The 21,278-nt window shown below is 57.3% G+C and overlaps 6 protein-coding genes across 6 annotated transcripts, besides 1 other annotated feature; 2 read left to right on the forward strand and 4 right to left on the reverse strand.

The window, feature by feature from the left end:
- Nucleotides 1-851: part of a sequence feature (possible transcribed region) that runs on past the window's edge.
- On the reverse strand, nucleotides 483-1,781 carry CYME_CMT083C (probable uridylate kinase; the record flags this gene model as incomplete). The annotated part of the gene is made up of 1 exon (XM_005539080.1): nucleotides 483-1,781. The coding sequence occupies one exon, from the start codon at nucleotides 1,779-1,781 to the stop codon at nucleotides 483-485; it is 1,299 nt and encodes a 432-aa protein (XP_005539137.1).
- A 1,670-nt stretch (nucleotides 1,782-3,451) lies between these two features.
- CYME_CMT084C (hypothetical protein) lies at nucleotides 3,452-5,827 on the forward strand (the record flags this gene model as incomplete). The annotated part of the gene is made up of 1 exon (XM_005539081.1): nucleotides 3,452-5,827. One exon carries the CDS (start codon nucleotides 3,452-3,454, stop codon nucleotides 5,825-5,827), a length of 2,376 nt encoding a protein of 791 aa, XP_005539138.1.
- Nucleotides 5,828-6,394: 567 nt separating this feature from the next.
- On the reverse strand, nucleotides 6,395-10,144 carry CYME_CMT085C (UDP-N-acetylglucosamine pyrophosphorylase fused with phosphoacetylglucosamine mutase; the record flags this gene model as incomplete). The annotated part of the gene is made up of 1 exon (XM_005539082.1): nucleotides 6,395-10,144. The coding sequence occupies one exon, from the start codon at nucleotides 10,142-10,144 to the stop codon at nucleotides 6,395-6,397; it is 3,750 nt and encodes a 1,249-aa protein (XP_005539139.1).
- Nucleotides 10,145-11,530: 1,386 nt separating this feature from the next.
- CYME_CMT086C (probable isopentenyl diphosphate isomerase) lies at nucleotides 11,531-12,187 on the forward strand (the record flags this gene model as incomplete). Its single annotated transcript, XM_005539083.1, has 1 exon — nucleotides 11,531-12,187. The coding sequence occupies one exon, from the start codon at nucleotides 11,531-11,533 to the stop codon at nucleotides 12,185-12,187; it is 657 nt and encodes a 218-aa protein (XP_005539140.1).
- A 1,674-nt stretch (nucleotides 12,188-13,861) lies between these two features.
- CYME_CMT087C (similar to DNA replication licensing factor MCM8) lies at nucleotides 13,862-16,834 on the reverse strand (the record flags this gene model as incomplete). The annotated part of the gene is made up of 1 exon (XM_005539084.1): nucleotides 13,862-16,834. The coding sequence occupies one exon, from the start codon at nucleotides 16,832-16,834 to the stop codon at nucleotides 13,862-13,864; it is 2,973 nt and encodes a 990-aa protein (XP_005539141.1).
- Nucleotides 16,835-19,065: 2,231 nt separating this feature from the next.
- CYME_CMT088C (hypothetical protein) lies at nucleotides 19,066-21,036 on the reverse strand (the record flags this gene model as incomplete). The annotated part of the gene is made up of 1 exon (XM_005539085.1): nucleotides 19,066-21,036. The coding sequence occupies one exon, from the start codon at nucleotides 21,034-21,036 to the stop codon at nucleotides 19,066-19,068; it is 1,971 nt and encodes a 656-aa protein (XP_005539142.1).
- Nucleotides 21,037-21,278: the final 242 nt, after the last annotated feature.

Genomic DNA, 21,278 nt, shown 5'->3' on the forward strand with positions numbered 1-21,278 from the left:
ATGCCTTGCTGTCGCAGAAACCAACAACAAACGATACTGCACGGACTCGGTCAACGGAAACGTTTTCAACGCAACTGAACCAGGACAGGGTGACCCCCGAATACCTTGCTCAGCAACGTAGGCGTCCTGCACAAGCATATGAGGAGGGTGCACCATGTCAGCGTGCTGAAAGCGTTGCTAGAGCGACACTCGCATCACCGTCGCCAAGCGCGACGGATGCAGAAGGGCGGCGCGTCACGGCAGACCATGCGATGCTTTCGGCGTATGCGGCGTGGCGTGCACGAGAGCTTGCCCGCAAAGCTCGCGACGAGGCAGAGAGAGCCCATTTCCGACGACAACCGTAGCGCGTTTCCTCGTTTGCGTTGTTGCTGGTGGAGCGTCTCGCATGCTACAATGAAGGCATGTGCGGAGCGGTACACATGTTGGATCGCATGCAACGGCACTGGATGGTATGCTCGAACGCGGCGCACGCCCGGTGCCTCTCAAAGGAATAGTTGACGCACTTGGGCGTAAACTTCATCCACAGAGCGTTCTGCTGGGATGCGATGCACGCGCATGCGGCGTTCTAGAAACTCTATGACTGGCATGGTCGTCTCTATAAAAGTGCGAAAGCGCTTGCGAATAGATTCAGGATTATCATCGGTACGGCCGCTGCTGCGACTGCGCTGCAGGAGGCGGCGCTCCATTTCGGCTTCGGAACACTCGAAGAAAAGGCAAAAATCAGCGCGGCGGAGTAGACACTCAAAATCTATGGCTTGATCCAATGCACGAGGGAACCCATCGATCAACACACCAGGCACTGCGAGGGTGCTACCCGCATCAACTAGTTTCTTCCGTAAAAGTTCCAACGTGATATGACCGGGCACAATGGCGCCTTGGCGAATCATCTCGTCAATCAGCTGGCCCTGTTCGGACTGAGTCTGGATCTCAGCGCGCAGCAGATCACCTGCTGAAACATGCCAAAAACCAAACTCGGCGACGAGTCGGGCGCACTGGGTACCCTTGCCGGCGCCTGGGCCGCCGAGTACGAAAACCAACCGAGGCGGCAGACGCGCATGACCCTGCAACGAGGCAGCTTCCTGGAGGTACGCACCAAGCCACTCCAAGGGCTGCGCTGGCTGCGCCATACAAAGTCGGGATAATGCGGTCGTAAGCGTCTCTAGTACGGTGGAGCTCAAGTACGACTTTGCAGCGGAGCCTCCACCGGCCACTTGCTCGCCGACGACGCGCACTCGTTCGTATATGCGCTCCACTTCTGTTGCATCGTGGAAGCATTTCGCAAGATCACTCGTAATTTGCGTTACATCCCGACTGGTCCAGACCCCACAGTGCGCCTTATCCACGCCGAAAAGCGCACGAAGGCTTCGGGGCGCCAGGGCGCGGGCTTCAGCGGGGTCTACGGGTCCGCACAACTCGAGCCACCGTTTCCAGTCTGTCGCCGAAGTCTGCTCCAGAGGCGTTGCCTCTTCGTTCGACAGGAACACCATCTCGACAGGCGGAGTCGCTCTGCGAAGCACGACGATCTCAGAACGCCCTTCACACAGCGCAGCGACGTGTTGTTCGTTGTGCACCTCATCGTCTGGGGCAGGCGTCGTGGTCTCGGCGGGCTCAGGTGAAAGCAGCGCACGCGCTCGTTCGGGCGTCCAGACGACGGTCTGCCGCGCAACCTCGGTCCAACCGTCTGTCTTTCGTGCGTACGCCAGAATCGGATCTTTTCGATAAAAAGCTTCCGGCTGAATAACGAGCAGCACAAAACCCGGCCAAGTCGTTCGTTGCGTCATATGCAGTGCAGCTTTGTGGCTGGAGCAGAAATACGGCAAGTGCTGTAGGCGTCGCTGTGTTGCCTAGTTGCTCGTTTGAAGTCAGTAGCGCATGCGACGCGCGTCATTCGAGCGACTCGCATCGATGGACACGGGACAGCTATATCCCGTTTTGTACTGTATCGCATTCGCGCATCCCCGCATGCGCAGCGTGCATCCCCGGCATGTTGAGTTGATTCCTGAGATAGCTATATCCCGTTTTGTACTGTATCGCATTCGCGCATCCCTGCATGCGCAGCGTGCATCCCCGGCATGTTGAGTTGATTCTTGGATCGTGCGCGGCACCCGGTTCATCCGTATGTTCTCGAATGGTTCATTCTACGTAGACGTCAGCGTGGGCGCACAGACGCTGGATCGCAGAGACGTGCATCGCATCGCTGTCGTGGAGGTGTCGACGTTTCACCAGCACCTCTGCAATGCTTTGCTTGGAAACAGGCACTCGATTCCCCGAAGCGCCGGGTCGCGCGTAGCAGCTTCATGCAACGCCGTTCATCGCGCATAAAGATGAAGTCAGCATTCGATGACGAGTGTGCGTATGCAGGTTCTGTCGAGAGGGTAGCATCCCCGGAGTCACGACTCGTACACAGCGACATGGTGATCGGGGCGTCCATCATTGATCGCTGAGCGTACTCGTAGAGGTGATTAGGTCACGATGACTCGCTCAGTGGAGCGAGCATGAGAGGCGCGGCGCTTCCAGGACCTTTACGACAGAAAGGGACCGGGACGGAATGTGCCTCAGCGCCTCGTCAACAAATTCGCTGGGTCCCCATATAGCATCCATCCGGGGTCGTTCGTGTCATTGCGAAATGCACGCCTCCAGTCCCAGTGTGACTGCTCAATCGCAGCATGGCGCATCTGGTTCGAGCAAACGCTGTCCAACGGTGCGAATGGGATGTAAGACATCACGCCGGATTCGGGTTTTGCTGTTGTCGTGTGATCCGCCGTGTCGTTTCACGTCACATGCATGATCTGACACATGCGGATGAAATGGCCAGTAAACAACCGGAAAGCGTTCACTTTCTCCGGGTTTCTCATGCCAGCAAAGCTCTTGTTCTTCAGTGACAGGGAACTCCGCATGTGTACCACCCGCAAGCTTCGAGACGCCAAACTCCGCGCCTCATTTCGTCATCGCGCACCATTGCAGGCTCACAGCGGCACTGCAGCTGTCGCCTGCCCAGCATGGTAAGCAGCGAGGCGTCCGTGCGTCGCAGCACGTCGCTCTAAGCGGACGCATAGCGCCAACATACGGAGCCTGTGCGCGCCACCGCTACAATGCACGCCGCGCTCGTCCATTGACCATGCGCGATGCACTAGACACACGCACGAGGCTACGAAACGACACCACTGCGGCGCGCCACGTAGACACGTGGCGCTCGTGCAGGCTCGCGCAGATGCGCCAGCGCATGCGATCCGTTGCGTCCGTGATGTTCCACATTATTCCTATTTAGTACATTCATGAAATAAATGGACAATGCACAAAGAACACAGCGCTGGGGTGGCATGGCGCGCAATTTGGCGCGAAGTCAGCGATGGCGCGCAAACTGGTTGAATACCCGCAACAGCTTCAAGCGCGTTAGGACTCGCCACCACGTATACGATACTGTGGTTGCGTCAGTGTTCGTACTCGCGACATGTGGGTGGTCTTTGTGAATCAAGTAAGGCGCACGCATGATGGAATTGATGTATCGAGCCGTGGACGCTGGTACTTAAATGCGAACAAGCTCCGGTGCAAGCGGGCTCGGTCGCTTGCGTATATGACTGTTGTTCGCAGCTTGCCACGGCCACCGGGCTTCTACGTGACGACGCAGGATGGTGACACGCTTGCGAGTATCGCGTCACGCTATGGCATTGACGCGAAACGTGTTTGGGAGCTGAATAACCGCGCTTCGCGTTTAGAGTTTAAGCGTGGCAAGTTCCCATTTCTCCCTGGTTTGAAACAGCACGAGGTTTCGAGGCAAGCGCCTTCAGGTGGCGTATCCCTAGAGGAGGCGCTGGAGCGGCCACTATGTTCTGGGCAACGCATCTTTGTACCGAATGAAACAGTTGCACAGACTGCAAAAGGCGGTAACCTCCATGGGGCTTCCTTGCGCCAAACGGCACCTCCAAAAACAGTCGAAGCACCTCCGGTTACCCGGACGTTTGTTCCTCCCAAGGCACAGACCACTCCGCAACAGAAATCTTCAGCAGCGATGGGTGCTCCATCCGCGCCACCGGCCAAGGGTGTCCCGGTTGTAGAGCAGCAGGCACTGCCGCCGTCACCACCATTACAGGGTACGCTCGTTGGCTCGGTTGGGACAACGGATTTCTTCCTGGGCGTCTTCGCGGTGCTCGTTGGATTTTATTCGGCGAAGATGATGCTGCCGCGGTCGAATACCGAACCCGGAACGCAGCCAAAGACCTCACTCCTAAAGGCCTTGTATAAGAGGCTCGTGGGCTTTCTACAGGCCATGATTACTGTTGCTGTTTTGATTGGGCTCGCGGCAGGCGCGCTAGGCGCTCGCCTCCGAGCGGCGCTGCTGTTCATCTTTAACGCCTGCACGATACTCTTACGTGGCGTATCGCAGATGATCGTCCTCTTCGGCCAGTTCATGTGCGGCATGCTCGGTGTCGTGGCGCTTGCGGTTCAGGGTGTCGTTCAACTGTTCCAACGGCTTGCGCAGGCGGCATTCTTGCTGATCGCGTCGATTTTTTTGGTTACGTGGCAGAGCGCGGTACGTCTCTGGTCGGCAGCCTCTACGCGTTCGAGCGCAGTACTAGAGAACATCACCCAGCGCGGGCTGTCACCATCGCTGCCCTCGGCGGAAACAGGATTGTGGTCTGTACCAGATGAGCGCTCTTCCTCCGTCGACCAGACGGCATCCGAGTCGTTCTTTGGGCTCATTCGGCAATTTTTCTCGCGGGATTCGGGAAGCGATCTCATTCGCTGCGTTCTTCGTGAACGCACCCAGATCTCGGACGCCTTCGTTCGAATGCGATTCGATCTTCCGGGACCCGACGACCAGCTAGTTCTCCAGATGGGTCAACGCATCGAAGTGCATGTTCAGAAAAGCCGCCAAAGTCTCTGGAGTGACGTTCAGCCCCTTGATCAAGCGGAATCTTCTTGTGGGCTTGGAGCAATCAGGCCGCACCTGCTAGCGGTCGCCAGTGATCGCCATCAGCCTGGTAGCTTCGAGATCATAGTGCCCGTGTCGCACGCACTGCAGCAAGTGCTTTGGGAAGCGAGCGACGCAGATAATGCGACGCATTCGGCTGCCGCTGCTCCAATGGACGCCGAGTACGATGGTGCTTTCAGTACAGGAAGCGATGTCCAGGTCCTGGAGCGGCCATCTACCTCCGACCACGTATTCTCGGCGACGTGCAGTGCAAACAATGACGAGTTCGACGAGCATTTCCTAATCGCGCTTGAATCCCTTGTGGAAGGTGTTGATGCTATCCGCGTTCGACCAGCCCCGAATACGGAGCTCATCTACCGTCGCGCGATGAATCCCTCCGCTGGGACCGTTGTGGTGCATAACGTTGTGCTCTTAGCATGCGGTCTGGGCATTGTATCCGCGGTGCGCATCGCCGACGAACTCCTACAAGACTCCGAGTCCGCGGTGAGCCGCATCACGCTAATCTATTATAACGAGCGCGCCCGAGATTTCATCCTCCTCGACGACTTGGAGCGCATGAGCAAAGACCATGGTGAGCGATTCCGCCTCCATTGTGTTTGGAATGAGAACGCTGGCGCGTACCTTGCCAGCACAGGATTCCCCCGAGCTGCAACGGCTTCCGCTGGTGCGGGTACAAGCGCAACCGTCGCTGCCGCCGCAGCCAGACGCAACGGCTACGGCCGTGAAAGACGCGCGGCACAGCCGGTGCCTGCTACCGTCCGGGTGATATCGGCCATACCAGCGTGGACGGAAGGTACAATGGCCATTATCAGCGGGAACGAGTCATTCTCCCAAGAAATGTGGTACGCCTTGGGGGACTCGGGTTACCCGGAGGACGCGATCACCTTCATATAAATCCAGCGTCTGCAACGGCGACGCCGTACGCAGCGGTTTTCGCCCTAACGCGACACATTGATTGGGGGTTTGTCCATTATATGCATGGCTGATTATTCCATTTAAATACAAGTCATTCCGCGTGCTCGTTTTCGCCTCCGGGTTGCGCTGCCCGAATCGTTTGCGTTGCCCGCATCAAGCGTCCTTCAATGCCTCGTTCTGTCGTCATCCGGAGTTGCAAGACAGTCCAACAGAACGCTTCTATCTGGATCTCGAATTCCGCGATCGACAGGCAAGTAGACTACAGAGAGAGCGCTTTTGCGTACGCTGCTCACTTGTAGCCGTATTCAGGATCACGACGGACACGCATGCAGACACGCATACATGCAGACACGCATGCATGCAGACACGCATACACGCATACATGTTTGAACACGTGTCCTCTGATGCTGTCCAACAAGTCCACCTTCGTTCCACGCGACGCAGTGCGCCCTGTTCCAGGCCAGCTTCCCACCGGACCCAGTGATCCAGGACGCCACGGACCAAGACAATAACGAAACCACAGGTGCCACGCGCGTTGCTTTATCTCTAGGAATGCGTTCGAGTGGGCGGCATCGCTGCCCCATTGTTGCCGCGCGGCGGAGAAGAAGCCATCTGCTCGAGCGCTTCAAGCTCCGCTACGGTGTTCACGCCCTCTAGACGCCAGAGAAGACCGCTTTCTTCACGAACACAATAAACATCGACGTCATAGCCACAGTCCACTGCCATCTGAACGAGATCAGTGGCGTAGTATTCGAAGCGCTCAGGTACAGGACTCGAACTGCGCACCCGCTGGTTGCCTTTGTCGACTCGATGCGGTAGCGACGCTGCAAGGAGCTGCATCGAAAGCGCACGATCCACCACCATGATGCCGGAGTAGAATTCTCGAATGGCCAGGATCTGGGCGCCGTCTGGTCGCTGCAGGGCCTCGCGATACTCCACAATGGCGCGCAGGGCGCCGCTCTGGGCGTCGCGAACAACGCGTCCATAGGCGCCCGCGTCTCTGGACGTATAGCATCCGCTCAAAATGACGCCGAACGTCTGCGATGGCCCGTTTGGATGGGCCGCTGCCTCACGCTGACGGCTTCGTTGATCTAGCAGTGGTTCCAGAATCGCAGAATCTACCCCTGGATTATCGCCGTAGAGCACGAGTATGTCACCGGAGAACGTCGAAAGCGTCGAGCACAGGGCCGCATAGAGGGCGTGGCCGGTCCCGAGCGGCTGGCTCTGGCGAACCAGGAGGTACGGGAGCGCGTCAAGCGCTGTTCGGATAGCGCCTTCGACAGACTCGTTGCCGACCACGACAGTCGGTATTCCCATGGTGTGGAGCGTCTCCACCACATGTCGAAGCATGGGTTTGCCACAGAACGAATGCACGACCTTGGGGTACGCAGCGCGGAACCGAGTACCTCGTCCCGCGGCGAGCACGATACCGACCACAGCAGCACTTTGGAGTTGCGCTTGCCAGGCGGATGCTGGCCCCAACTCGCCAGCGTCTGCCTCAGCCAAAAGCGCACCAGCTACTTCCAAATCGCCCAATCTCGAGGTTTCCGCCAGGCGAATGCCGAATGAACCACTTTCAAGGTGTCGGAGTTCATTCTCTGACAGCGACGTGGCCACCTGCTCCAAGATTTGTCGAAGCCGCGACCGCAGCAGCCTTTCTAGCCGACGGGCGAGCGTTTTGGCGACCTCACCCTCCAGGGCGGTTGAACTGACTTCCACGCGTATCCGCCAGAACGGCTGTGTGCGCGACGGACGTACCAGCACGCTCACAGCGTCCTCAATCGACACATCTGGAAATTCCAGCTGAATCCGTTGTAGTTGCTCATCGATGAGGGCCGTTTGCACCCATTCCGGATCTAAGACGCGAGTTTCGTCTGCAGTGTAGCGCCAGTTTGCTGCGGCGTAGCGACTCGCCTGGCGCAGAAGCGGTGTTTCCATGTCATGCTCTGTGAGCTGCGCGTTCACCACTTCGCTGTGTCCAGCCGAAGCAAACACCTCTAAACGTTCTAATAAATGCGTGACTGGCTCCGTACGAAGCAGCGCCTCCATCGTAAGTAAGGTGGCAACGCCGTCGCTGCCCGCGGGGTTCGCCAATCGCGCCAACGATACGATGCATTCAGCAGCGTACCGCGCTTCCCGCGTCAGGGGCGTGCTCACGTCCCGCAACAACAACTCGTAGAGCTGACGCTGCACCAGAGGTGCCACGTAACAACCAACATGTCCATTCGGCTCGGCATAGACGGCGAGATTAAAGCAGCGCTCGACGATATCGCGGCCGTACTGAGCGCCTGTGGGCACCAGCACCAGGTTGCCATCGCAGAGCGCACGGATTCGCTCGCGATACACACGTCTGCAGTAAGCTGTTAGCGCACAGCCGAACGATAGTCGGGGCAGTACTTGTATGGGTGTAGTTGTTGTTTCCGGGGCCGCCACGAGCAACTGGACGCAGCGGCGCAGGAATGCAACCAAACAGAGCGCTATCCAGTCACCGTCGTAGACTACGATGGATGAAATCGATGATGCCTCTTTCGTTCGACCCGCTGAACGCTGCTCGGATGATGCGTAGTAGACCAGGCGATCCGCATCGCCGTCCAGAGCCGCCATGCGGTCGCCCGACACGAGACAACGGAAGTCATCGCCGTGTCCAGCGTGCTGGTGGATGTACTCAGCCCCGCAGCGCTCGTTCACGGCCTGCGACTCCTCATGTCGATGCGTCGTGCTCAGCGGAAACGATAATAGCGATGATACCTCCGCAAGCACCACCGAAGCTGATCCATATGCGCAATCAACTCGAAGTCTCGTCGTCGAGTCGACTGCGCCCGATCCAGTCACCTCGGGATCCCGTTGCAGCGCTCGACAAAGCGCATGGTACCCTTTGACGAGCCGTTCGTGGACATAGGCATCAAAGGTACTCAATCGTCCATTTTGCGATGCCCAGACTGCGTACTGCGTGAATGGTGTGGTGGTGAGGCCCAGATTTCGCACCCCCGAGCACTGCGTCGCTCGTAGCAAGACTTCTAAAGCTACCTGTGCGAGACGAGCGGAACTCGGACGATTGTCGTAGCCGAGGATGACGACACCACCGCGCCCGGACTTGTCGTCGATGCTTGAGCCTGCCGCTCCCGGGAGAGTCGCGGTTTTCTCGGCGGCGGCCGGTTCCCTGCCATGAAGCATTCGATGCGCTAGGCGGTGGAACAGGGAACCAAGAGCCACAGCCCTCGGTGCATGAATCGGTACCGTCAGCGTTTCCACGTTCATTCCGTCGAAAGAGTCGTTATTCGCGGAATCTGTTGGTGGTGCCAGCGTCTCCTGCAGCAGGTCTGCGAAGAACTCTCCCAGCAAGGGGTGCGGCGTATCCTGGAGGTGCGCTTGCAACAGACCCCCGTCGCTGCGCACAACCTTGACGCCGTTCTCACTTGACGGGTTGTGGGAAGCAGTTATCATCAGGCCCAGTACACACTTTCGAAAAGAAGCGACCAGCGCGACGACAGCTGCGGCTCGGGCGACAACAGCGTCCAAAGCGGGTCCGTCGCGTACGCGGACGCCTGCACCGGTATAACGCACGGCTTCTGTGAGCGGGTATCGATTGGAAAGCCAGTTTGCGAGCTCGTGAAAGGGATAGGGAGAAGCATCGGTCGTGTTTAGACATTGACCGGCTTCGGAACGTTCCCCTAACGAGCAGAGCGTGGCACGTCCGACACCGCCAGCGAGCTTGCAGGGTCGCAACCGCACGCTGCGAGGCGGTGCGCGACCACGGAGCCTAGTTTGGTGCCTCGTTATAGGACGAAGCTGAGGCGAAACCGTTCGTCGACTTGCAACCAGGGCCAAGTCAGGGACCAGGCCGCTTGCCCCGAACATGAAGTGTACTCGGTGCGAAAAATCGATGGCGAGCGTCATCGCCTGTGCGCACAAGCTCACTGGCGATGTTCGCTTAGGACCCGTCCCGTTCCGAATAACTTCCTGTTGGGTTCCGCATGAAAGATTTCCTGCTGGACGCTGTGATCTTCGTTGTGTCGAGAGGGTTCCGTGGGAGCTTGGACTTTGGGTGCAGTTATGGAATACGGAGACCAGTGGGGCTATGCATAGACCCCTGCAAACAAGTGCTGAGCATTTCCAGGAGGAATCGTATGCGCGCGCAGTCTGTTGCAGGTTCGGTGGACGCCCATTCGTGGTCAGCGCTTTCTCGGGTATGAGTAGCGTCGCATGCTGCCCGTTCGCCCTTGTTGAAGAGCCGGAACTCGACACGCGAGGAAGCGTCGACTCAACGATGGATCCGATTGTTCTGAAAACGTACATATATGTACAATGGACAGATCGCTGTACTGTAATGCGTGCGCGCACGGAAGCAGTGCACGCTTCGACCGAGTCTTCGGTGCGTTCGATTCTTCGCGAAAAATAAAGATATTTATCATTTACAATTCACTGGACTGCACGCGTGCACAAGGGCGCAGCATCGACAGCGCGCCGTTCAAATCGCCGGGTCAAGCGCCGAGCGCTCCGGGTCGCCCGCTTCAGCAGCGCGTTTTTCTCACTGTTCGCCGTTGCCGCAGCGCTGCCTCCAAATGGGCGAGACAGGGCGCTCCGAAATGTACCGACTGCTTGCGTTCGAAATGAGTAGACTCAAACTGACTATGGAACGGTTGGGTGAGACTCTGGACCGTACCGATGCAACGACAGCGGCAGCGATAGGTTTTGTGTTGTTGGGCACGCAACTGAGCGTGGGCGCGCGCTGTGCTCTCCAGACAGCCCCAGCGCAACGATCCGTCGAGTCCACGTCACAGGACGCCTCTGAGCTGGCAACTGAGGAGTAAACGCGTTGTGTGCGCGCGATTACGACTTAAAAAAGTGCCATGAACGCGTTGCATCCCGCAGAGGATATGCATCGGAGTGTAGGCGGGTCGAATGGGCGGTGCTTCCGGCTTGTTTGTAAGCGGGGGCGCACCACTGCGCCGCCCAGCTCTGAACAAAGTGCCAAGATCGTGCGGACACCTGCCGCTGTTATTGGAGGTGCAGAATCGGGCGACTCGCTGCAGCCGCACCGGGCCGGCATTCCCCGGAAGAAAGCTCCGCCAGCGCATCCACCAAAGCGAGGTCGCGTGGCGTGCGAGCTCCGCGCCCCAAGCCACAGAGGTTTGAAAATCCTTCATGGTCTCGTCAAGCGTGCTGCTCTCTGGTGAAAGCCGGTCGGCATGTACGCAGTCCACCTCCGTGTTGTTCTTCAAATCGCGCCTGATAACATCCATAGTTTACGGTGACGAGGTGCCTTTGCCAGAGTCGGAACGCTGGCGCACTGCCAGAATGTTTCCCTGGGCCATGCATTGCTTAAGAGCAGTCATCCTAGAATAAATCCAAGACCCAGACTTTGAGCCTCGCTTCACAATGAATCAAATGCAAGTATCGTCTCCAGAGCATCTTGCAGCGCTCGATTCGCGGGAGCTTGTTTCCGCTGACGGACGTTTTCGGTCGACCGACAACAAGTGACGCAGCATAGTCTCTGTTCCAGCGACTTTGTGCGATACGAACGGGCTTAACAAACGAGCACCTCATCGTCGAACCTGATGCGGTGTTACCAGAACTGTCTCTGAGGCAGTCCGGCGTCTCTATGTAAAACACGCGCCTCCACTTCGCTCATTGGCAGTGTGAAAAGTCTACGAGCAGCGCTCGGTTTTCACGTCGCTTTCGATGACAGCGAACCTGGCGGCAACCGACGACTGGGGTGAGCTCCTCGACGTCCTGGACCCGGGGGATCCAACCGGCTCCCGGGTGATAGCACGCTACGATCGGTTACGCGTTCACCGCGAAGGGCTGCTTCACCGTTCGGTGCACGTGTGCGTGGTACGCTCCGTGCCCGACTGGCCCGCCCAGGTGCACGGTCTGCGCAATACCAACTACAAGCTTCTGCTTCAGCGACGGAGCGAGTCCAAGGCGATTGCTCCCGGCTGTTGGGACCTATCCTGCGCAGAGCACTTGCGCGCCGGCGAGTCCTTCGAAGGAGCTGCTGTGCGGGGCCTGCAGGAAGAGCTCGGTCTAGCGCTTGCACCGGACCAGCAGACGACGCCAATACATGCCCTTGACGACGGAGAGCCGGCCTTGCAGCTCTACGACTATCCGAGCGTCGGCTTAACGGACTATGAATGGAATCGAATTTACGTAGTGTTCGTTACGGACCAGGCTGATGAGGCCCTGGCCAAACTCAAACTCGATTCCGCGGAAGTTGCTCAAGTTCGGTGGATTACCCGCGAGTCGCTCCAAATGGAACTTGCAGAGAATCCATCGCATTTCACTCCGTGGTTTCGAGATCAGGCTCGAAAGCATCTCTTACCCAGTGCGTACAACTGAGCATGGTTCGTGAGCGACTTGTTGCTATCACACATGCTGCGGATCGTCGGGTTATACCCGTGTCAGAATAAAGTGGAAAGGGTCCATTTCGCTGATACAGGCGCAAACGCTCAGGTTGGGGTCTGTTCCCGTTGCCGTCAATAACGGCCTTTGCTGGCTTTTTCTGTGCATGTTTTCTTTTCCTCTGTCTGAACGCAAGCTTTACATGGACCGGTGTCTCGCTTCTCCCTGTAGGTCCGTTGTCAGCGGGTAAAAGATATTGATGGCAGCATGAAGTTCCTTATCGACGTGCTGCTGGCTGTTGTGGATGGGTTTCATGCACACGCGGAAGTTGTCATCTAAGCGTCGTAGGCCGTTTTCACCCTCTTTGGACACAGCGCCCAATAGCCCGTTGCAGGTTGACGCTTCACTGCGATTGGATGCTCGCATATATCCGCTAGAGCTCCTACTCCGAAAGCTGTCCTGGAGCGTGCAAAACGATTGCTTCATCGCCGTCGAGAGGTGCCGTCGAAGAGTGCAACAAAAGCTCCAGTCGATGCCGTCCTCGATTTCCGTACCTGGTGTCGTACTCTATGATTCCAGGCTTGTTCTGGGAGATTTTCTAAGCGAGTGCTCTGTTTGGTGCACACGCAAGCGCGCGCTTTTCCTTTCGATAGAGGATTGGTGGAGCGCGACCTCGCCTATGATGAAACAAGTGCAAGGGTAGGGAATCCATGCTGGAGTACGAATCGACATATAGCTATCCCTGTGCGCTCATTTCATGCGAAGCGATGTCGCACTCCTCATTGGAAGCGATTGCTGCAATAACGAAACTCCAAGCGCAAGACCCTTTTCCATGCAAACAGAAGAGACGCGATCCTCTGGAAGCGTATCCCATGAGAGGCACCGTGCCGCTGGCGAATCTCGTTTTTTGGATGAGGACAACGAGAGAGGGACTTGTTTTTCGAATAGAGTCGATGATTTTTACACGACCAGTCTAGTAAGACTCTGGACATGAACTTGTGCATGGTCGCCAAGCAACGCCACGGAGTTCTCTTCGTCGTCAGTCCGGCGGGATGAGTTGCTGAACCCACGAGTTGCCTTGCAACGGGAAAATGAAATGCTTGAAACATGCTTGTTTCGAACAATCTACATGTAAGCGCATGGGAGGCATGGAGGTTTGTACACGTGGATTGTATAACGTATCGGTTACTCTAACGAATCCTGTTCGAGGGGCCGTCACAAATCATCTTCACGACTGTGACATAGCGAATTCCAGTGACAAGTAGCGGATACAACCACTGCGAAAAACACGACTAAGCATTCTAGAATTGGGTCAGAGTCTGTAAGCTCCTCTCGCTACGCTTCGGGTGCCGAGACCGTACTTCTGAAAAACTGCGGAAGAAATCAGACGACAGGAACATAGCACCCAGTCCAGTGTTCCAGATGCATCTGGTACGAGTGTCGTCGCTGCCCAGTCAGAGAGCCAAACGACGAACTCGGAGCCGTATGCGACAAGCAACCTCCGCTCAGGTGCCGAGTGTATCAGCACTTTCCGTAATCGTGCGTGATTTGCATCGTGGAATCAGTGCGTCTCGCCTTCGATCCCATTCGCTGACCGGCTGCCTGCCTGCCTCGCTGGCTGGCTGATTTCTTGCTCAGGTCCCGCTGACCCTGCGACTTGGTTCATTGTGCTCAGCTGCGTCGACGGGAGCCCGTATCTGTCGCCACACCAGCGAAATCGTTGCCCTGAAGCCGATACGTTCGATAGGAACGTTGGAGTAAGAATCCTTGCAGATTCAGCATATCGATAAACTGCGAGAAATCGGTTCCATGTTCAATATGATGTTGCTGAGCGATTTGCCGCAGTTCATCGAGGTGAAAAAGAGCATTCTGGCGACGGTTCGCCTCCTGGTGCAGCACCAAAAGGAACCGCCGAACATCGTTCGCACGACTGGTGCCGCCTACGCGCGAAAAGTCAAGCACCCCGCGTTCATCCGAGTACACGTCCAGCATGGAGCACTGCATGATTTCAATGACATCGCGAGCATCCTGAGCGCTAACAACGGAGCGAAGTTCAGCGCGCGCTCTTGCTTGTGCAAGTCGTTTCAGCGACTCAAGCTGACGAGTGGTGACCGGTGGCAGCGCCTCATGACCGTGAACACCAGCAAGCGCATGCGCATTCCGGCGCATGAGTAGATAAAAATCGCGCAGGATTTGTTTCGCCTCTACACTCAGCACAGGGTGAATAAAGCGGCGCGCAAAGGCCACGTATGTTCGGAGATCCCGCGTAGATGCGGGCTTTTGTGCCCATTTCCTCGACTGCTGGAGGCGCTGCCAGAGGCTAACGCCCACGCTGCATTCTCCCGCCTTGTTGTTGGTAGCGGGCGGACTCGAGCCGTCGCTCGACTCTGTCGAGAGCGACCAGCGCATGGGTGCCGCGCGCTGGCGCCGCCCGCCAAACGTGGCCATGACATGCTCCGAGATGCGCTGGTCGCGGCAGCGGTCAGGCTGATCCTGAATCACAAAGACGAGGTCAAATCGTGAGAGGAGCGCGGGACACATTTTCAAGTTCTCGCAGACGGTGCGACGCTTGTCGTAGTGCCCTCCGATAGGATTTGCAGCCGCCAAAATGGAAGCCCGGGCAGCGAGTGTGCCGACAATGCCCGCCTTGGCGACACTGATGCTCTGCTGTTCCATGGCCTCCAAGAGTACCTGATAGTCCGCAGACATCTTATCGAATTCATCGATGCAGCAAATGCCCCGGTCGGCGAGGACGAGCGCACCCGCCTCAAGCACGTACTCGCCGCTGCCGGACTCGCGACTTACGGTAACTGTCAAGCCCGAGTTGGTCGTGGTGTTGCCACAGACATAAACGGAGCGCGGGAGCAGTGCAGCAGCCGCTCGCAGCATCTGCGATTTCCCGACACCGGGATCTCCAACGACGAGTACATGGATGTCGCTACGCGCTACGGAATGCTCCAGCGACTGCTGGTGTTCGCTCGCATCGCTCGCGTGCAATGCAGAGAGAATGTCGCTGTCCAGCATAGAGATGCCTGCTGGCCCGACATTATCTATGGCGGGGACCGGACGGGTTCCGCCACGGTTGCTGCCGCCCAGAATACCCAGCAAAAGCGCCGCCTTAATGATATCATGACCGCATATGAGCGGACATAGCGATTGCACGAGGAACTCGAAGACATGTCCGCGATGCTCCAAAATTCCCCGGATGCACCGGAGATCCTCATCCGTAAACGAATCTGCATGCGGCCTGGAGCCACCGATGCCGGCTGGCCGAACCATGGTACCCTTGGATCGAAGCGACTGCGAGGTCTGGCCTCCGTCTTGCTCAGTGGCTGGATCTGGGGCGGCTGCCTCGAAGGTTGTCGCATCAGCAGCAAGCTCCCTCTGTTCGCCTTCCTTGGCGTCGTTGGTGGGAGTCAGCGAAATTACCTCGAGGTAGACTTGGTAGAGCGCGTGGTCGCGGCCCCGTCGCGCGCGTGACGCATCCGCATCAAGACTCAGAAACCTGACAATGCCAACAACATCGACGATATCACCGGGCACTACAGTGTCCAACATGTCTGCATACGTGAGCTCGCACTCCACGGTCCGCGGTATACCGCCGACATCGGCAACATTGCCCACAGACGACAGCTCCTGCAGACGAATCCGTTGCCAGTCTAAAGTTACAGCCGAGCACCGATCCGGAAGAAAAACACGCGATTTGCATTCGGCAGACGCCATACAATGCGGTGGTGGATTATACTGAAAGTTCGGGCATGTGACACGTTGGCTTTTGCCACATGTCGCGCAGGCAACGCTGATTGAGGACAACTGAGGACGGATGCTGCTCATTCGAATCACGGTGCCTCGAATACCAACGAGGCGGCCAACCGCATGTGCGCGCAGTTCGCTAAAATCGGTTTGGTCGCGTAGCCCCTGAAGGCGAACGACGGCGCGCGGTAAGCGAACAGCAGCCAGGTGCTCACCAATAAGGTCCAGGTATTGCTGAGGGCAAGAACCGAGAGCATGGAGATGATCGGCGCGAACCCATGCGTGGATCTTCACTACCTGCACGATGGCCAGACCGAGGCAGTTCAGGGACTCCTCGGGGTTCTCTATAACGGCGTCAGCAAAGGTGCTCATGGTAGGCGAGCGCACAAGCAGCGTGTGCTCGACCGGCACGCTGATCTCATCAATGGTATCCATGAAGACACGGCAGCGCTGCATGTCGCCATCGGTTTCGGCGGATAAACGCTGCCAGCGATCAGTCGCGTCCATGGACTTTTCTCGGAGAGATTCGTCTCCACTTTCGAACGGGAACACTGACAGACCCGCTGCAGCACCTACGATGCAGCTTCCAGAACCCGTGTCGTTCCCAGCAGGTCCCAGAGCGTTTACCCGAGCTGAAGACAGCGGCGCTGGGCGAACGGATTCGAGTGCTTGACCTAGAGACGGTATACCAACCGCGGCAGCTGTCTGTTCGTAGCGGCACCGTGCTTGCGTCGCAACTGACTGCCCCTCTTGCGAAAGCAGAAACAATACAACATTTGCGGTGATTGCAAGACGAAAGTCACGATTCGTAGCGTTGCTATCCGCGTCGGTATCGTCTGCCCAAGCGTAGCACTCATACTCTGGCAGCCCAAGGGGGAAGCGAAGCTGCATCGGAGCCGGTTCGGAGGCTTGGCGGTTGCGCTACTCCGGCAGCGCCAGCGTGATCCGCCCGTGAACTTCCCGAAAAGAAAGTATGGATGAGATTTCGAGCTCGCGTGGAACGGTAGCGCTTACAGAAACTTGTTAAAACACGAGCTGCCGTCCAACCAGGGCAAGTGTGACGGAGTCTTGTCGCGAATCGTGTGCAAATGACAACATAGCAGCTGCACTGCTCAGGGAAGTGTTCGACGTTGTCGCTCTGCGCGCACACGCACACACGCACACACGCACTGCAGCTCCCGTTGCACGCATACGTGACACGTGTCCGCGGCTGCGCATCTGCACGCATGCATTAGATTTCGCGCCAAAAACAATTGCTGGCATCGCTTCATTCGGCACAAGCGTACGCAGGGCAGTGTTCCCCAGCTGTGCACTTATTCGCAGCGCGCGGTGAAGCATTCATCATTCCGCGCCCTACTTCCAAGTTCCATAACCCACAACTCTTCTCGGATATACCAGTCGTTTCGTATGTTCTTTCGTTCGCCGAGCGCCTGTCCTGATCATCCGCAAGAGCGCGTCTAGCGCCGATGCGGAAGCAACACGGAGACAGAGCGGCGTTGCCATACCACAGAGGGCGGCGACTCGAGCATTCCCTGACTCACCCGACGCAGGATCCGGTCTCGTCGTCGATTCATGCTTAGCCAGTCTCCGCATGCAGACTAACCGTCGCTGCATGACACGCTGGAGAGACTTCGATGTTCGGAGGAATCCCGGGAGACGCCTCTCGCCTTCGCGATCGTTTATGGAATGCATTGTCGGTTCGCGACGCGGGCTTTTGCTTGGCATCCCTCAGTGCTTGGGGGTACAAAGTGCTGGGCTCGTGTGTGCATCCGGTTCAATGGACCTTCCGCCTAGAGAGCAGACAATTGCTGGTATGCAGTGCGCATAGCGCTGACCAGGCGAGCATCCGCTGGATACAAAGCGCCAGCGGGATACACTTTTTCGGGTTTCAACATCGTTTACCTATAAAAGAGATCCTCGAGTGCGCCACTCATACTGTCTTTCAGGAGAGCGTGCATCATCGGTAGATCCATGACAAGGGCTGCCTGTACGCGTTGCGCCCTGTCGAAGTTAAGGATGACGTTTGGGGCAGAGGCGCTCGGAATGCCGCTGCACTTGCGAAGACGCTACCCGCGTGCTTGGATACGTGTCGCGAAACCGTGTGTGTTAGGGGACAACTTGAACGAGGCAGCGGATACACCACTGCAACGATTGCAGAGAACATGTCCAGCAGTTTGTCCAGCTGGGCAGATGCTCGTTGGCGAATCGCTGCTACGTCCGGATGTGCCTGCCATGGTTCCCGTGCACCTCTCATCCTGGAGGATGCGCGCACGATAATTTGGCCACCCGATCCGAGACAACGATCGAGGTTCATGGAAGCCGCAGATCCCATGTTCATTCCGGCAACATGGATGATCTAAGACACAATCCGCAAGTAATGCATGTGCTCCTTGAACGAAACGCGAACATTAGCATCTCGAGAGCAGTTTCGCGCGCTCTGAAGCGACCAACGAGCGACTTGTCAAGCCCGTGCGTATCGTACGCGTGCCCCCTGGCATGTCTAAATTTCAGTCGTTGCATCATTCGTCGAAACATTTCGAGTCGAGCGCACGGCAGCGCCATCTCATTCCGGACACCTGATGTTGAGTGATGTCTTCACGAGCGCTACGACGTTGCCAGAATTTCGGGAGGTTTCCGTCCTGTGTAGAGCCACCAGCAATTTGCAAAAGCAGCAATTTGAGTCTCTACACAGTTCCGATTAGACGCTTTCGTGATTCGCGTCTAGCGCCCGTGCGAATTATTGAGAGACGCATGCGACGGAAAAGAATGTCTCTCACGCACTACCGCAAAGCTTCGTTCGAAGTATACGCGCGTGCCGTACAAGCCGCTTCACCCCGGTAGATGTCGAGAGCCGCGTTGATGCCTAGCAAAGCTTCCAATGCCAAGTTGCTGTGGCTTGTGGCAAATATCCGCCGCCCCCTCGTCTCAAATTCGACCGCTGTAATTTGCAAACGAATGGACCCGTGTAGCGCCCATCCAAATAGACCTCGAGTAAAGGCGGCACGTGTCGCTCGCACTCACTACGATCAACGACGAATCGGTGCTGCAGCGGAGACCAGGACAAGCAACTTGGTCTTGATTCGGCGGCAGTACTCACCGTTCACCTCCGCCGTACGCAGCGTCTAACGGTCAGCAAGGCCTAGCCTGTCTGCTTTGGAAAGAAAGCACCACGGACGCACCGAAGGTGGCTTTTCTAGGGCGTCACCGGGGTATGCGTCCTGGTGAACAACCCCATCTTTCGGTGCAGGCCAGGCTTCGAGATGCTGCCAAGCGCTGCCCAGCCGGGAGGCAAGCGCTGCTGGCATCTCGCTCAGGCGGCCGTCACGAGCCTGGAAAAGGCGCGCAGACAGCGCGCCTCGCGGCATCAGGGTTCGTTTGTCGGTCTCAGCGTGTAATGTAGCCGCTGCTGCCCCGGTCTGGGATAGAAACGCCTCCCAGTGAAGCATCGCGAATGGCGAAAGCGGCCCTTTGAATTCGAGCGTGACCGAGTAAGACGGAGTGCAGTCTCGCGGTCCAGTCGAGGAACACGGATGTGATACTTCATCGCCGGCCAGTAACACGTCATCATCGCCGATGAATGTATAGTCGGTCAGTACGAGACTTGCACCCATGAACGGAACGTCACTCGAGGCCAGCAAAAGCGGCACATCCGTATTTGAAAACAACCAAGGCCCAAAATGCAGAAGGAGCTCAAAGAGACCCTGAACGTTTCCGGCGCCACGAACGACAACTGGACAAGAGCGTGACCTGGCAGCGTCAACTGGCTGCGACATCCAGTCCTTCTCAAATGTCGCATCCGCGCGCATAAAGTGCGGTGAAACTGCAGGTCGCACACTGCGCTGATCTCCTAGCACATCATACTGTACTGCAAAGATAGAGTCGAGTAGGTTGCGAACCCGCTCTGTCGTATGGGACATAAAACCAAACGGCAGCGCGAGATTTCGCTGTTTCTCTTCTTTCATCGACTGGGTGTTCGCATTGGCGCCCATCGACGAGGGTGCCTTTTTCTGATCGCCGCCGCAGTTGCCCTGACGTGGAGCCGTCTCCAGTCCCGATATCCAGCCAAAGGTCGCCCAGTAATGATCACCAACCACATGGAAACCCGTGGATCGAGCCAAGGTCTCGGGCGGAGTGCATTGCGCAGCTCTTCGATACACACGGTACAGGGGCAGAAACGCTTGGCGCCAACGCGAGATGCGTTGTTGCCACCACTGCAAGGCAGGAAGCTCGCAATTCGTCGATAAATGCATATTCCAGCCTGCCAAGTCCTCCAACAACAATGGAAGCGTCTGAGGCTGTGGCGACAAGCCTGCCGAGAGTCTGCGATCCGCAGCAGCACCAGCCTGTGAAGCTCGAGCGCCATCACTTTTATTCGGCAGTTGCGTACCACGTTGCGGCCGTCGCACGCCTGGATGCCAGAGTTGCTGGAAGTCAAACTCCTCCTCATGCAACGCACGGTGGGCTAGGCTCAGGCGCCGCACCCAGGACCAGGCGCGCTTCTGTTCTGGGCCAGCCGCCGCAGCGGGAAAGCAGTAACACGACATGGCCCTCACAGCTGGCCCAACAGGGTCGAGGTTGTACCCTCGCGCTTGTCTGCTTTCAGCGATCGATGCGACGGCGTGCAAACGACGCATAGAGCGTACGCACTCGAGCGCACGCTTTCGGTCAACGAACCGCAGGGTCATTCGTATGCAGCGCCGAAGCACCAGATCGCCTGGTATATGGGTACAGGGTGCTGGTCCTCGGTTGGGGAGACCCTCCTCGCGTTCGTCCGGGGGAAACTCGGGTGGCGTTTCCGGTTGCCTACTCGGTGATGCCTCGAGAAGGCTTGCGTCTATCCGCGCAAGCGACTCCTCAAGAACGCTAGAGTGATTCGTGTAAACTAAAGAGCTACGTTCTTCCCATCCTGTGGACGTTCCTTGCCAACAATCTTCGACATCCAAGCTGCTCGCTGGTTTTTGTAGTTCGTTCGCTGACCAGACCGGCTCGTTCGAGTCTCGACCACTGTCTGTGGCGCGTCTAGCTTCCCGTCGGCGCTTGTACTCTAGCGCCGTCAGCGTTTCGATTTCTTCAGCTTCTAAGTCAGCTTTCATAAGCTCATCATCATTACGAAGAGGTGAAGCCCTCGAATCCGTCAACGTCCCCGAAGAGGCGCTCCTGGAAGGACACTGTCGTTTTTGGTATCTCGCCTGGAATGAGTGCCGGCGCTGGCCAGTATGCATCGGGCGTGTAGCGCGGCGGGAAATGCACGATGACTCGAGGGCAACGGAGCTTTCTCGGGTTGTCTCAGTATTGGAGTTGGTTGCTCAAGACAGGTTCAGAGACGAGAGGATGT

The sequence above is a fragment of the Cyanidioschyzon merolae genome, chromosome 20, assembly GCF_000091205.1.
Source record: "Cyanidioschyzon merolae strain 10D DNA, chromosome 20, complete genome".
Classification (NCBI taxonomy): domain Eukaryota; phylum Rhodophyta; class Bangiophyceae; order Cyanidiales; family Cyanidiaceae; genus Cyanidioschyzon; species Cyanidioschyzon merolae.